Here is an 11,915-nt window from a genome sequence, read left to right as displayed (position 1 = left end):
CAATCAATCATAAAATATCATATTTTATCCGTAAGAATTAAATCTCTGTTTTTGTCTGTCCTTCGTCCGTTATACCCTGTTACTACTATACTGTTTGAATTTCCACCTTGCAAGTGGTACGGTAAAAGGACATTAATTTACCAAGAAGTTGCCCTTGTACTAAATCCCACCAATTGGATAGTGCCACATACAATTTGAATGGATCTTTTATGTGTATTTTGACTGGATAGGTTTATACAATATTTTTGCTTTTTACATATTTAAACTTTTCCTAAGCATAATTATATTGAATAAATTTATTTAGAAATGAGTAAATAATGCAGTTCTTATTTTTTATATGATAAATTTTATAAAAATTTCATTCAATGTTAAAAGTGTAATGTTAATGTTGTTTGTCGGGATGTTCACTAATAAGTTCAAATCGATTTTGATCACATTTGAGACTTAATCAAATCAAATTTGATCGATTCGATTTTCACAATTTTTTTAAAATCCAATCTATTCATGAACAGTTTGATTTGGTTCTGACCAATGAATTATTCATTTAAATTTGATCCTTTTTTTTTAGAATTATTATTTTATATTATGAGTCATCCAAATATCCAATATAATTAATACAATATTATCAAATGTATGAAAGTAGTAAAATTGATTAATTTAATATCATCAACATAATATTTTAAAATAAATTAATACAAATTAAAAATAAGATATTATTCAATGAGATTTATTATAATAGTCTGAGTTACAATTATTTCCTGTAAATTAATTTCTAGCTATAATTATTTGGTATAATCAAATTTGTTACAACTAGATTTATCGAAACAAATGAATAAAATATGTTCTATTCATATTATAAACATGACAAAAAAAATTTAATTACAAATTTTTTTATCCTATTAAAAAAAGTGAAATAAATAACAAATGTAATATTAAAAAGTTTGAAGTCCAACACTTAAAAAAAAGAAAAAAAAAAGGAGGGAGATTAGTTGCCATACGATGGGGAGTCCATGGCGTGTGAAGTGGGCAATGTGGTCCTCTTCATGGTCAACTGAGAAAAACCAGGCGTGACGCTTACTAATCTTAACAACATAGCATTAATTAGGTGAAAGAGGAAAGCATAGCATATCCAATTAAATTGTTAATTAAGTCTGTGTCATTATTTATAGAGTCAAACAATTGTAGCCTTTCTTGAATTAAAGCCTTCATCTTCGTTGTGATTGGCTTGGTCTACGCTACCATCGTCCTCATCACCAATACTATGTAGTCTTAACTATCACACTTGAATGTGGTATGTGGGACACCTTCTGTTAACTGTTCATGTAACTTGAAATCATTAATTTCCTTACAAGACAGTTTTTTCTTCAGTATTTTACCTTGGCACGTTGCTGCAAATTGCACACTTTCTATCTTCCTTTTTGCTTTATGTAAAATCATAAATACTGTTTGAAAAAATTGTTATTCATACGGTTGTTTCTCTCCATTTCCTTTTCTTTCATTAGCTTTTGAAAAAATAAATACTATATATATCATCTTCATCTGATTTATTTTTCTAAAAGCTTATAAAAATGTAAAACAATGGATCTGTTGCCTGCTTGCCCCTTTCTCTTTAGTAGTGGTAGTATTTTTTTTATAAAAAAATATAATATTAAGATCTAATTCGATAGAGTGAAATAAAAAATAAAAAATAAATTAAGATAATTTTTTTAAATTAAAATAGAATACAATAATGTGGATATCATGTTTATTTCTCTCATCTTTTACTTTCTTTTTTCTCCAAACGAACACACTCATACATACCTATTATGATAATGTTAATGTACTTATATAAGTATCAAAATTCAAAGCTAGTCGACTTTATTGGAGCAGGGTCTAAGGCCACTTATGCATAATTGTATATTTTCTTAGTATAATAATCTAGTACCATAGAGACTAGTTGTATTTTTAATTAATCTAAATTACATAAATTAAATAATTTTAAATTTTTATTTTGAGTTAGGAAATGTTTATGTTTGCATTCAAAAAAATAAAATTAGAGACATACAACAAAACAAGAAGAGATATGTATGAATGGTGAAGACTCATATTATGATTTTGCATGTACCATTTTCTACTAATTTCTAATTCAATTCAAATATCCCAGTTATCAAATAATTGCCTAGAACTTCTTAATTTAATTGTCAGCCAATGGTTAAAGTCTTAGAATACTCTTCCCCCTAAATTAACCTTATATTGATCATTTGGGATTCAATTTACTGTTAAGGATAAACATTAGAGAGATTTGTATAAAGGAGGTTCATGCCACCAGTTTGGTCATGCAAGTTTTATAATCCCTATCATTTTACATTTTAGTGAATTATTAGTAGATGGTCATTGACATGCAATTGACTAAGAATTAGAGTGATCAATTCTAACATAAAATAGAAAGCCGTAAAAAAACACAATCATTTGAATAACATCAAAGAACTTTCATTAAAAGAGAAATTAGGGTACACAATACAACTAATCACAATTTGAGGCCTAAATGGTTTAGCGAACCATGGTCATAGAAAAGTCAAACAACATACAATATGCATTCGAAATAAAAAAGATTGAAACCTTTACAAATTAGGACTTCCATTGTTTCCTGATGCAATTCTCATCTCAAAAGTTCTTGTTGTTCGTAAATAAAACAAAGTGTAACCTAAAAGGCCATCTAAAATTCTATTTATAAAGTGCAAAATAAACTCTAATGTGAAATTCAACATGGCTTGTGATGGGTCAGCACAAGACATGCTGAGTAGCATGGTCGTGTTGGCTGAGCATGGGTCATGCTTGGTAGCATAGCCTTCTATGAGAAATGGGAGTGTTAATTCAACACAGGTCGTGTTAGGTCAGCACGAGTCGTGCTCAATAAAAATGCTTAAAATCTCTCCTTCTCCTAACTCTTTTGGTTTTTTTGTTCCTTAATTGTCTTTTCTACTCAACGGTACACACTTAACACATACACATGAGCTCTATAAACAAAATAAGTAAAAAATAAGACAAAATGAGATAAAAATTGAGGTTCAAACACAATCAAATAACGAGTCTTTCGCTCTCAATTATATTTGGGTTTGTGAGAACTATCACACATATTGGATTTTAGCCTAGTTGGTAACAAAAATAGTTAACCATTAACATAATTAAATCAGTAAGTAATTTTTTCTTTATATTTCATCAAGTTAAAAGCTTAGTTTTTCATAAATTTAAAACATTTTACCTAAGTAAAACTTTTCATAAATAAGTCCACTTACCGATTTTTAGTACTATTTCTCCCAAATTAGATGCATTTATCGGTATTTTTCTGCAATATCAAGCATGGTGACATAACAGTAACAGCAATTTAAAACATTGGCTGTGCTTATTAACTGTACCAAAAACAGAAAAGAAAAGAAAAATCCAAGAAATTGCGCTTTCATAGTTCATACGATGGCAACTGTTCGTTGATGAATAGAACAAGAGAGTAACAAGTAGTGCCAGGTAAAACTGATCAGCGCAAGCTCCTGTTATGTGGTGCATATCCACTTATTCATTGCAGCAGCACCAAGTTCCGTGTCTTTATCTTTCACTGCATAATCCTTAATAAGCCTTACCATTTTCCAAGTCACTTTTAATCTCTCCATACCATCCTTGTCTTGTTTCTATAATATAAACCACATTGAACCATAGTGTTTCTCCAACTTTTCTGATTGTTGTTGTCACTTCATGGCCTACTTAATGCTAAGTGGTGCTGAAAGTACAAAGCTCATTAGTGGTAGTGGCATAGCTCCATCTGGGTTTGGCTCGGTTGGTCTTAACTTTCATAAGAGGTGACTTCTTGAAGAGGAATGTCGTGTCATATGGTAACAAATACATGACACCCAGATGCAGCATCTCATCATTGAGTCCTGCTTCTCAACCTGGATTCAACAAGGAGGCATTTTGGTTCTACAAGTTTTTGGCTACTACTGTGTATGATCATGTCATAAACCCTTGGCATTGGACTGAAGACATGAGAGATAATGCCTTGGAGCATGCTGATGTCTATGACCGTAAAGTGAGAATGGTGGATGTTGAGGGAGGAGCTGCATTCACCACTCTTGGAATAGTGAAGCATGTGGATGCTAAGAATGTTACAATTCTTGACCAGTCCCCTCACCATCTAGCCAAGACCAAGCAAAAGGAACCCTTGAAAGAATGCAAGATAATTGAGGGTGATGCAGAAAATCTTCCATTTCCAACTGATTATGCCGATCATATATTTCTGCTGGAAGGTAGCATGTGGTGACAATTTCTTTCTTTTAAAGAATTTTGTTACTGCAATTAAGATTTGGTTGTGTTAGTGAGTTAGAGGTGTAGGGTTCCAAGTCAAAAGATAAGGTACATTTAATGCATAGTGGGAAATGAATTTTTACCACTAATGTTTAAATAATTTAAATGCAAAGTGAAATATTGCATTTTATTATATAAAATTTATTTGAATGAATGCATTAAAAATTATTTTTGTTTTAATTTTCAAGAGAACTTATTAATTATAATTAGTAACAATCTTCACTATAAATAGAGAAGAGAATTAGTGAAGAAACAACACACATGTAGAGAGAGATTGTGATAAGAGAAATTGTGAAATAAAGTCACTTTGTTGAGAGAAAAATATCTTTGTGTGAGAGTATTATCATTTCTTGTAATCATTGAGTAGGGTACTCGGGTTTGTAGAGTGATAGACTATTTGGAATAAATTATAATTTTGTAATCATTTTTGTAATAATGAAATACTTTTTGAGATGATTCTGTGGACGTGGGTAAAAGATGTTGAACCACGTTAAATTCTTGTGTTTGTTATTATTTTTCCTACAATATAATCTTTGTTGTGTTCTCATAATCCTTTATGGATGTGAGTAATTTTGACATTTTTCTAAACACGCTTCTAAGAGAAAATATAAGAGAAAAAGAAAATAAGTTTATTGTTTCTCTAAAAGATAAGAACATCTACAAATTAATTAATGAGAAACTTATTTTAACTTATGGAGAAACTTTTTTTTTTTCTATAAAAGTATTTATACATAGCAAACCATTTAACTTCATTGTTTAAAGTTAATGTTATGAGTTCTCTTGCATGGATTCGGAGTTTGGAAATATAAGTCATGCTCGTGGGAAGATTAATGTAAATTTTTGCATTTAAACTGTTACTAGTTTTAGTGATATTTATAATAGAATAGTGGATAGCTGATGCTAACTTGGGCTTTATAAGATGGACTATGACTAAATCTAAGTCTTATAAAACAAATTAAAATATTAATCTTCATTCATGAATCATGATTGCTAGCATCTTTTATGATAACTAAGTCTTAGACTTCATTATCATTAGTCAAATAACAAAAAAAAAAAAAAAAACTAGTCTCACTCTTCATGATAGCATGTTAGCATCTTTTACAAAATGGCTCATGTTATATGATTATGTTGTTCAGTATTGAATACTGGCCTGACCCACAGCGTGGCATTAAGGAAGCATACAGAGTGCTGAAAATAAGAGGCAAAGCATGTATCATAGGTCCTGTATACCCAACTTTTTGGTTATCCAGATTCTTTGCAGACATGTGGATGAACTTCCCCAAAGAGGAAGAGTATCTTGAATGGTTTAAAAGGCTGATTTCAGAAATATCAAGTTGAAAAGGATAGGTCCAAAATGGTATCGTGGCGTAACACGACATGGCCTCAACATGGGTTGTTCTGTGACTGGAATCAAACCTTTGTCTGGGGACTCTCCCCTCAAGGTAATGTAAAATTTTCCTTCTAAACACAATTACCATGCTCAGATCCTTGTTGTGAACTTTTTTATTATATTGTCCTCACAGTAGGATTATGTTGCACACCAAGAAAAATGTACCTAGGAGAATAATTATCTTGTACACCAGAAAAATGAGATTCACGGTTATATTGAAATGGATTAAGTGTATTGTTGACTGGAGACTTGAACTTTTGCCTAAGATGCTTCTTAGAGTTAAAAATAGAACCTTTGTTGAAAAGAATTGGTTTAGAAGTAGGCATACATGTTTGTTTAGAAGTTGTTAGTCTTTGGAAGGACTTGGTTGCTTGCTTTCTCCTTTAACCAGAACAATGCTTACTTTTAGTTGGATTGGGATTTTGAATGCTATTTTGTGTACGGAGCTAAGTAAAAACCAGAAGATTTTTTTTGGAAAAGAAACATTGCCTAGTCACTTGAAACCTTTTCAGTTTGCAATGATGGGTATATATCGGAAATACAGGTGTGAAGTCACCATTCATCAAGAGTTGTTGTTTTTGTGTTGAACTTTTGTTGTGTGTCGCAGCTGCTTTTGCGCTGCCCTTCTATATTATCTAGTCTTGTAGAAGCAACAACTGAAAGGGAAGGAACAGTCTCTAAATGTGGATGGATAGAAAAGGACAATTAATTAACTGAGAAAGCAACCCTATGTTTTAACAGTTCAGACTTCAGAGTATTACACTATTACCTGAGGGAATCAATTTGATTCTCTCAATGAATATTATGGGGCCAAATTAAGGGTGTTAGGTAAACAATGTGAAGCAATGAGCCAATGACTTTGGTGCGCTTGGATATACACTTTAATTAAATGTTTATTTAATAAAGTATTATTTTTGCGTTTTAAAATTTTACCACAAAACTTATTAAAATAAGCATTTTGATAAGTTACATAAAAAAAAAAACTTGTTGAAATTACAAGTTATTTTACAAGTTCAAATAAGCTGTCTACAAACTCTTCTAAACACTCCCTTATGCATATTACTTTAGGTGGCTAACTATGTAGCTCTGAGATTTTCGTTGTTAGATACAGTTTCTTTAGCAGCCAGCATTACGTCCATAAATCCACCATAATTTTTTATCAATAAATATTAATTATTAGTTTGTTAATTTTTATTAACAGAAGAATTATTAAACATGTGACTTTTTCATTTTTCTTTAACCATCCAACCAACGTTATATCTCCATAATTCCACCGTATACTTTTTGTCAAAGAATACTGTATAAGACAATGTTCACCAAGAGTGTAATATACTTTGTTTTGGAGCTTGTTTTCTCTATTTTTTTTTTGTTTAGTGCAATTTTGAAGTGTGATTATGTCTTTATGCAGCTTGGTCCTAAGACAGAGGATGTAAAGAAGCCAGTAATTCCCTTGTTGCTTCTCTCGCGGTTCATTCTTGGTACAATTGCAGCTACTTACTATGTACTAGTTTCAGTTTACATGTGGATCAAGGACAAAATTATTCCAAAGGGCATACCCATCTAAGATTGGAAAATGAAGTTGGGGTAGGATTTGGACTTGTACATCTCTAAAATAACTATGATGGTAACATATGATTCTTTCTTGCATTTTTCCGTCTTGTCAACTTATTAGGGAAGAGTTGACATATCTGCATCTAAACCGTTTTGCCTTGTGCCACTAGCTAGCTTATAGCAGATATGCCAAATTTGATATGTATATAATATGTGAACATGCTAAGCCTTTAGTAGACAACTATACACAATGTGCCAGGTTGCCTCAGCATTGTCTGGAGGAATCAAACAAAATAGTGTGCTCTTTTTGCCTACGGATAAGACACTGAAGACAGAGTGATGACTACGTTAAAAAACAATTATTTTAACATAATTAAGTTTTGGTGACCTCCAAAAAACAGAAATGTGTTTTGATGAGTTTCTTTTTTAATTTTCATTTACACGGTCTTAAAAATAATTCTGATTATTGCAGAATCACATTAGCTTTTGCTTAAGTCAATTTTAAAAGTGAACTTGGATCTCTTTCATCGGTATTAGTGTAAACCATGAATTTAATATTTGTTTAGAGAACCGCTCTTGTGATAGACATTTCCATTCTTATCTCACACTTCTTATTTTTCCAGGGAAAGTGTTTTTCTTTAAAATAAAAATCTTTGAACGAAACCCATATGAATTGAATAATTTTGAAAACAAATTTTTTATTGTCTAGAGCATGTGATCCCGAAGTCTTTACTTTCGGAGACTCTTCCGTATCAGGGTCATTTTTTTCTATAAAAACAAAGAACATTTTTATGTAACATTTATATGCAGAATCCATTTTCTACTGAAAGAGGAGATCAGTATTTAACAAATACTTAGTTTCTAGAGTCGGTTAACATGACTCCTGATCATAATTGATTAGCTTAAATTCATTTACATGTTGCCGTTTTGTACCTTGTAAATTACATCATTGTAAGCTAAATGCAATCGTTCATTGCATCAACTGGTGACTGCACAGAAGGTGCAGTACATAAGCTTCTTGTTATAGCAATCAAGAAATATACAAAACTTGGATAAATTCTTTATATTTTTACAAAGTTTTCAAACCAAACAGTAACATGAATGATTTTCTAATATTAAAGTAACTTCCATCAAACACACACACACACACACTCACATGTAGAGTATCTCATGAAAATAAGACGAAAAAAGTAGACAACTATATCTGAATGATCAAAATTGTTTTAAATAATTCTAATCTTAATCATTCAAATATGATTAAAATTCACTCCTCTTATGCTTTCATCTTACTTGAATAATAAACTTGATCTAAGGATAAAAAAATGTGTTAATCAGATTATTGAATAATCTTTTTCTTCATAGCAAATCAAACACATTATCTTTGCTTGACTCTTTGAAGTATAAATGATACATAGAGTTTTGTCCTTTGTCATATAAATTCAACACAATAAAAATGAATCTCATCCCAGGTTTCCAGCAGCACAACATCATGTTGGGGCTTTGCCAGTTACTCGCTGGGCAATCCATCCAAGACCATCATACAGCCCTTCTCCTGAGAGAGCACAGCAAGCTTGTATATGCCAATCATGATCCTTGATGCTGTGAAGTGAGAGTGCATCAGTGATCTCAGCAGGAGTCATAGCATCCTTGATATCTTGTTTATTAGCAAAGACAAGAATGACAGAATGTTGTAAATCTTCATGCCCCAGCAACCTAAAAAGTTCATCCTTTATGATAGAGATCCTGGCTCTATCACTGCTGTCTATCACCGCAATAACAGCATGAGTTCCTCGGTAATATGTTGCCCATGATGTCCTCAGTCTTTCTTGTCCACCAAGATCCCAGACCTGAAATGAATGATAAGTGGAGTGAGTAATGCTTCAACCTGCACAGTGGTAAAGCTTAGAAATATTCAATATCAAATGTTGTTAAAAACATTCATGTGGATTTCTATGCAAACCAGACCCATCCTTTCACCAGGAAGCAAACAAAGGACTCAAAAAGGTTTAAAATGTCTGCCTACACCAAAGTCTAAAGAAATAGAAATAAATTCTACCAACATCTGGCACCCTCCCTGTTTTCTCACAAAAAAAATGATCAAGTATTTTCTTTGTAGGTGAGCTCAGCCACGTGAATTGATTGATGCAATTGTGCTCTCCAAAAAACACTTGTTACCAAGACAAAGTAAAGAATATATTAATGTGATTATCCCATGTTCATACAGAAGCCTAACATATAACATCGAATGCTAAAATTGTGGTTGGAGTTGTAGAGAATCAAGGGTAGCCAAGCATTAGCCTGTATTTCAAAAACCATTTGCGTCCTAAAAAGCTTGCTCAGTGTATACAAACAAACTTCGTTTATTGGGCTAACATGTTTGGCAAAATTGTGAAGAATCAATTTTGCAGTCCAAATCACAGTTTTGACATGTCACTTTTGCAGTGAATAAAAAAACCATGATCTCCATAATTTAATAGCATTTATATATCATTATTAGGATGAATGAGCAAGTTTAATATTGCCAAAAAATGAGAATAATGCGATGGATGAGTAGTTACACAAGACAAGATAGAATTAGGAATACAGTCATTAGAGAGAAAGTTGGGGTAGCTCCCATTGTAGAAAAAATGGTAAAACTTTTGTCTTGGATGATTTGGACATATGTGGGGAAGACCTACAGTAGGGCAGTAAGGAAGAATGGCCGATGGAAGATAGTCTAATAGTTCAAGGGAGACTGAAGATAAACTTGTCAAACCCAATTGGGAGACATCTACAAGTAAACGACCTACTTTGCACTTAATACATGACAAAACTTTATGGCCTTATATGGTCCAAGTAGCTGACCCAATGCCAATTTAATGGGAAAGGACTTTGTTGTTGTATACTTGCACATATAAAAGTGGTAATTATACACAAATAGGATGGATGAGAGCATGTTGATTTTGTAATTACCATTGAGCAGGCATATGATGAGGTTTATCCAATCAGGCATTTATCAACATGTTTGAAGTTTGAACATTACCTTTACCAAAATCATTTTTAACCAAAATCATATTTACAAAATCAAGAACATTCATTCTCATCCAAGACAGGTAAACAATGTCCAGGACAAAGTTTCATGTCTGGTCCAAGGACCACGAAAATACAATTTTCATCAAAACCTAACAAACATTAAGGCAGAACTCAAAAACTACGTTATGTATGTTTTACGATTGTCGGAAGTTCTAAAATTAAATTTGAGTGCTGATAAAATTAACATCTTAGAGCCTACTATTGCTAATAAAGACTAATACAAGACAAGTCCTCATATCGTACATATATTCGGCAACAAATACAGGTAACATTAAACCCTTGAAGCAAGATCAACACCTTAAAACATAATGAATGAATAAATAAAGTAGTAAAGTGATAAGTGAAGGGACCTCAAATCGTATATTCTTGTAGACGAGCTCTTCGACGTTGCTACCAACAGTAGGATTGGTTGTTACAACCTCACCCAGATGCAATTTATAAAGGGTAGTGGTTTTTCCAGCGTTATCCAATCCAACAACAACAATCTTATACTCTTTTGCAGGGAATAACATGAACCAGAACCTCGACATCATTGCCCCCATCCTATATCAACTTCTAGATTAACACCTATACAATCACCAGACAAAATCCATTAATTGGGAACACAAAAGGGTATCTGAAAATCTGATTTCCAATAAAAAAAAGCAACGAGCTTGCGTCGGATCAAATGTCAAGTTAGCAGATCGATGAAACGTGCAAGAAACATGACGAACGCAAAGATCGAACCTGGCACCGCTGTTTACAAGAAGAATCGGAGTTTGTGGGAGAAAGGGTTAATCGAAATCGTGAGAACCCCAACTTGGAATTTTTCAATTTTTGTTTTGTTGTATTTTTTACTACTTTTCAGAATTAATAAACAAAACATTGAGGCTTCCTTCCTCGTATGAAAGAGTGTTAGTGGCCGGACACGTCAGCTGTAAGCAAAATTTTAATCTTTTATTTATTGGGCCTCTTTGTTTAAGTTATTTTTTAAAAAAAAATACAGTATTTTTTATAGATAAGCAATTTTCTATTTTTTTATGTGTTTGTCTAAACTATTTAAAAATATTTTTTTATTAAAAAAAATCATGTTTCTTTTTAAAATATCACTTTTTCTGTAAAAAAACCAAACCTTTTAGAAAAAATACTTTTAAAAAAATGTAAACAAACTTACTAATGATTTAAATTCTTTTTTAAGAATTATCACTTATCACATTTTTACATAAAAAAATTATATATTTATCTTCCTCATGTCAATAACACTTTTTTATTATACAATAACAAAATTCAAGTTTTGAATATAATTTTTCATACAAACTCATAGTTCTAGAAATATATTTTTGGAATATCTATATGTTAAGGAAAAAATTATAATGGATAATTAAAATATAAAAAGAAGGGATGGGTGTGCTTAGAAAAAATGATTGTAAATAGCAAGTGCCATTGTTTTCTAGCCCAGTCCAACTACAGTTTGTAATTTTTATGTTTAATTTTACTTAAATACTAAGACCTTATTTAAGGGGATTGATTTTGGTTATATTTGAATTAACAATATGTTTGCTAAGTTGATACAGTTTTATGCCATGTGTTG

At 31.6% G+C, this 11,915-nt stretch overlaps 1 protein-coding gene and 1 pseudogene across 2 annotated transcripts; one reads left to right on the top strand and one right to left on the bottom strand.

Annotated features, from left to right (window-relative positions):
- The first annotated feature begins 3,726 nt into the window (after nucleotides 1-3,726).
- Nucleotides 3,727-7,642, top strand: LOC100778811 (2-methyl-6-phytyl-1,4-hydroquinone methyltransferase, chloroplastic-like; annotated as a pseudogene).
- Nucleotides 7,643-8,367: 725 nt separating this feature from the next.
- LOC100526848 (uncharacterized) lies at nucleotides 8,368-11,173 on the bottom strand. 2 transcript variants are annotated; one of them, NM_001248024.2, is made up of 3 exons: nucleotides 11,072-11,173; nucleotides 10,696-10,912; nucleotides 8,368-9,120 (listed from the first exon to the last, which is right to left on the bottom strand). In NM_001248024.2, the coding sequence occupies exons 2-3, from the start codon at nucleotides 10,885-10,887 to the stop codon at nucleotides 8,761-8,763; spliced, it is 552 nt and encodes a 183-aa protein (NP_001234953.1). In that variant the 5' UTR covers nucleotides 10,888-10,912; nucleotides 11,072-11,173; the 3' UTR covers nucleotides 8,368-8,760. The 2 variants fall into 2 exon arrangements, with proteins under 2 accessions (NP_001234953.1, NP_001387322.1); NM_001400393.1 differs by having other exon boundaries at nucleotides 10,696-11,156.
- Between the last annotated feature and the right edge of the window lie 742 nt (nucleotides 11,174-11,915).

The sequence above is a fragment of the Glycine max genome, chromosome 10, assembly GCF_000004515.6.
Source record: "Glycine max cultivar Williams 82 chromosome 10, Glycine_max_v4.0, whole genome shotgun sequence".
Lineage (NCBI taxonomy): Eukaryota > Viridiplantae > Streptophyta > Magnoliopsida > Fabales > Fabaceae > Glycine > Glycine max.
The sequence above is the reverse complement of the archived record's forward strand: the minus strand, read 5'-3'. Positions and strand labels throughout refer to the sequence as shown.